The sequence below is a fragment of the Octopus bimaculoides genome, chromosome 5 (assembly GCF_001194135.2).
Source record: "Octopus bimaculoides isolate UCB-OBI-ISO-001 chromosome 5, ASM119413v2, whole genome shotgun sequence".
Taxonomy (NCBI): Eukaryota; Metazoa; Mollusca; class Cephalopoda; order Octopoda; family Octopodidae; genus Octopus; species Octopus bimaculoides.
The window spans coordinates 35,991,812-35,996,442 of record NC_068985.1 but is presented as its reverse complement, the minus strand read 5'-3'; the positions used below and the strand labels follow the sequence as shown (position 1 = coordinate 35,996,442).

The following is a 4,631-nucleotide window of genomic DNA, read 5'->3' as shown; positions in this document are numbered from 1 at the left end:
AAAGAGAGGGAGAGTGAGATTCTTACTTCACTAGTCATGAATTTGTTTCTCAATAAATATTTATTGCACTGCATGATCCTTCAGCAAAAGAAAAAACCTTGAAGGGTTTTAGTTGGAAAAATCAACCCTAGGACTTACTTTTTGAAACCTAGTGCTCATTCTATGTTTCTTTTGTCTAACTGCTAAGTTACAGGACATAAACACACCACTAACAGTTGTCAAGTGGCAGTAGGGGACAAACACACACACACATCTGTGTGTGTGTGTGTGTGTGTGTGTGTATAAATATGACAGGCTTCTTTCAGTTTCCATCTTCCAAATCCACTCACAAGGCTTTGGTCAGCCTGAGGTTATAGTAGAAGACACTTGCTCAAGGTACCATGCTATGGGACTGTACTTGGAACCATGTAGTTGGGAAGCAAGCTTCTTACCACACAGCCATGTGATTGTGTACAAACACATACATATATGTATATTTATATGTATCTATGTAATGTATGTGTGCTGTGTTTATGTTTGCTATATAATCTCACTACTGCCAATTGTTCTTGACTTAGAAGGCTATGTAATTCTTTTCACTCCTTTTCCCCAGTGGAGGCCACAGCATACCCTTTTTTACCTGCAGGTGCTTGAACCTGATCAACTGAACATCTGAGGGAAATTGTATTCATTAAATTGTAAAATGTGTGCAGTTGTACACATGCAAAGCTCTTCTGCTTGCATGCACACATAAACATTTGCACAAGCTTTTTCGGGTATTGAGAACCATCTCCTGGCCACTCACTAGATATTTCTATCAAAACAACAGCATTAGAGAAACCACAGTCAATGCAGGCACAATATTTTGTAGATCCAGTATGATCATTGAAATGCCAGAGCAGAGGTACATATGCTTCTATGTAGGTAATAGCGATGGTGTTAGAGTTGTGGGTATAATTTTATCAAAGAAATGGGTATATAGGAATAGTGGGTTATACACCTTTAGGTGTACAACTGCTTCCTATATTAAATCAGAATATAAACAGAATGCAGAACTCCAAACTAATCAACACAACAATATTTATTTAAGGAGGTAAATAGACAGCCTTAAATTGTCCGTTGTTGAGACACCTTCTGTGAGTGAGCATGGTTGCTGAGACGTTGGAATGTTGATATGAGCTGTCCCCAGAGTTCGAAAGATGGAGAGAGACAGCTTGACACGTCCATGCTCAATGCCGGCCAGCCGAGAAAAAGTGATAAAAGCGGGAACGCTTAGATGTTGAATTCCACGCATGCGTCGGACTACGCATGCGCACGGCGTTACTACAGGTAAATAAAGTGATCAAGGTAATCAGAATGTGTGATAGGATAGTTAATCTTACACTAAGTTTTGGAAAATATGTGAGTTACATCTCTGCATATGATTGACAGTCTGGACTGGCAGATAAACAGGGGAACAGATTTCAATGATTTTTTGCTGATTACCTATATAATAAATGATAATGATCTTATCAGCATGCATGGTTAGTAACTTCAATGGACATATGAAGCAGCACGCTGATGGACTCCATACTGTACATGGAGGCTATGGTTTTAGCACTAGAAATGATGAAAGGACAAGGCTGTGGAAATTCTGTAAGGCAAATAATGATCTACTACACTAACTGAAGAAAACCAGCCAGCCATCTCTTTACCTTATCAGTCTGATGGACATACAAGCCAGAATGATTCTATAGTCTCCATAAGTAAACCGTTGGTTGTAAATGTACAGTCCTTCCCTGGGGAATTATGTACCACATGACCTAATTTAGTGACAAGTGACTCAGAGACTCAGAGACTCAGAGACTCAGAGACTTAGAGATACAATCAAGTCCAAGAAAGGAAGATATGGAAGCTTAAAGATCCATATAACAGTCAGAAATTTAGAGAGGTACTAATTGAAGTATTTCACAAAGAGAGGGACTTTTTGAATGGAGCATAGCATTGATTGTTTGGGTATGCAGTTTAGACCTATTCTTGACTTTAATGTTATTTAGGATTGAAAATATTCTCTTGACTGCAGCTGAAGAATGTGGTAATGATAGGAGTTGAAACATAAAGCATGATAGGACTGGATAACTAGCTTCATCTCCACATTTTTCCTTAGAAATGTTATCCCTATAATCTTCTGGTTGGTAGCTTCAGTTATGTCATCTTGAAGTTTAAGTTCTCTCCATTCTTTATTAAGAGCTTCAATCTGATTCTCCTGAACAATATTTGGAAATTTGCATGCCATAGGAACAATTGAACTTAGACCATTGTAATCATGAATACTAACTGGGTCTAGTACTTCTAGAAGCTTCAGATTATGGAAGAAATCATGTGCAAAAAAGCACTGAAAAAATTCCTTCCCAAGGCACACATAAAAATTGTTTCAATTCAGTTGTACTAATAGATGAAGCTTTCTTTATGTAGATGCTTTCAGCTTTTGCTCCTCTGTAAATTTCAGATATACTGATGGATCAGTCATGTAGCTCTTTATTTTTCACAATTTCCTTTTTAACAATAATTGTCCAGTATTCCCTTAAGATTTACATGTAATAAATTTGTGCAGTTTGTGCATTTTATAGCTTTCTGATTGGAAATCTAAGTTCAACTTGGTAATATCTGGCAAAATGTATGCTAAAAATGCATAATACACCTCTGCAATTGGATTTGTTAATGAGTTCAGCACATTTGAATCTTCACAGTTGTCATCTTCAATAGCAGCAGTAGTAACAAATAACACTAGAGCAGGCTATTATTCTATTGACAACTTGTTCTAAAGATAGCCATCTTGTACAATTTACATGTAATAATTTATGAGAACTTGTTAGAGTAAATGCCTGAAATCTTCATATTCCTGCAGTCTCTTTGGGATGAATATATGCTTCTAGCATATGTTCCATTCCGTCCCATTACTACACTAGCATTGTCACTGGTAAATCCTGTCAAATTTTTCATAAGGAATATCATGTACGGTGAAGAATCTTTCACTAGAGAAAAAAATTCCATTAGCAGAGCAATCCTTGGCTTCCAAAAGAATTAAATAACTATCAATAATTTTTTGAGTGCTACAATCATAAAATCTAGCTAAAAGAACAAGCAGTTTTTTTTTTTTGTACTTCCATCAGTAGTTTCATCAACAATCTATGAAAGCTTACACTCAAGCTTGATACTGAGGTCTAACAACTGACTATTAGTATCCCTATGCCAAAGTGTGTTTGTTTGTGTGTGTGTGTGTGTGTGTGTGTGTGTGTGTGTGTGTGTGTGTGTGTGTGTGTGTGTGTGTGTGTCGCTTTCTCTGTGTCAGCATGAATTGCAGAATAGAGAGTATTCTAGACAACCAGTTGTTACTAGCACTTTACAGAGTTCTTGGCCAAGACACTTTACTCTAAAATATCTCCGTCTTCAAACTACATAGTAGTTGCCATAAAGTAGCTTCAAGTCTCCATCCCATGTAATGTTAAATGATTCCTTAGCTTTGTGTGCAATGCTTTCATATAGGCTTGAGGAATTCACTTCAGTTTTCAATCTCAGATCAGAGTCCACTAATCCACTCGGTTAGGCTTGCCAATTGGTTTAATAACATTGGTTTTGTTGCAACTTGTAGTTGCAGGCTATGTCATCAGATGTCATGAGTATATTACAGTGTTTCATTAATGCAGCATTGGTAGCTGATTGAGTTAATGAATGAAAATATGTTTCTAGGGCTGTGTGAAGAAGTAAATAAACAACACCCATGAACATTTTAATTGAAGAATTTATTTTCACAGATTGAGACAGACTGCATTGGCCTTTTACAGTGAACAACATCAATAATTACATGCTGGGAAAGAGATACTGCTCTGAGTTTACACCAAGCATTTGATATGGCAACATTTGACTTGCCTAACATACCTGAAAACAGTTGTGCAATCTTTGTGGTGATGGAGATTCTTGGTCATCTATCTGCATCAAATGTCTTAGCTGTCTTCCTGAGTTGTCTGTCTGAGTCATCTGTAAAGGCTGTCTAGTGGGGTAAGAATGGTGGCACATATCACTCAGCTGCCTCAACTTTCTGCATGGCAAAAGGTGAGATGAGTGAATGAGTGTTGATGCCAAAAGCAGCTTTTTATAGGATAGTGGAAGAAGATTTTAGAAGAATGCATCATGTGACAGCTTCATGCTGATTGGCTGCTTAATAGATCAATCATGTGAAACTATCGTGGTTTAGTCGTGGTGTTTGATCAGTTATCTAGCAGTTCAGTTTTGAATCATTGCTACAGTTTTTATAACAGACTGCACATGAAGCTGTTACTCTTACCTTACACAGAGTCCACAGGTGAAACCCACCTTATAAGAGAGAAAATTGTAAGAGATTATGACTATAAGAAATATGATGATGTAAGGGATACAGATTATTTCTGTTTCCATTCATACCATTAAAATTAATTTAATTTTAATTGTTTCTTTTCAGAAAATGGGCGCCAAACAGAAACTTCTTGTCCACCAGTTCCACACACAACCACACAAGCACCAACTACCACCACTCTACCAATAACTACAACCACACCACCAACCACAACCACACAAGCACCAACTACCACCACTCTACCAATAACTACAACCCCACCACCAACTACAACCACACA

The 4,631-nt window shown here is 37.4% G+C and overlaps 1 protein-coding gene across 1 annotated transcript in view; it reads left to right on the top strand.

The window, feature by feature from the left end:
- LOC106875480 (mucin-2) overlaps positions 1-4,631 on the top strand; it is a 20,653-nt gene that overhangs the window by 14,273 nt on the left and 1,749 nt on the right. The window contains exon 5 of the mRNA XM_052968049.1: positions 4,457-4,630. Coding sequence (XP_052824009.1) covers positions 4,457-4,630 — 174 coding nt within the window. The remainder of the gene's footprint in view (positions 1-4,456; position 4,631) is intronic.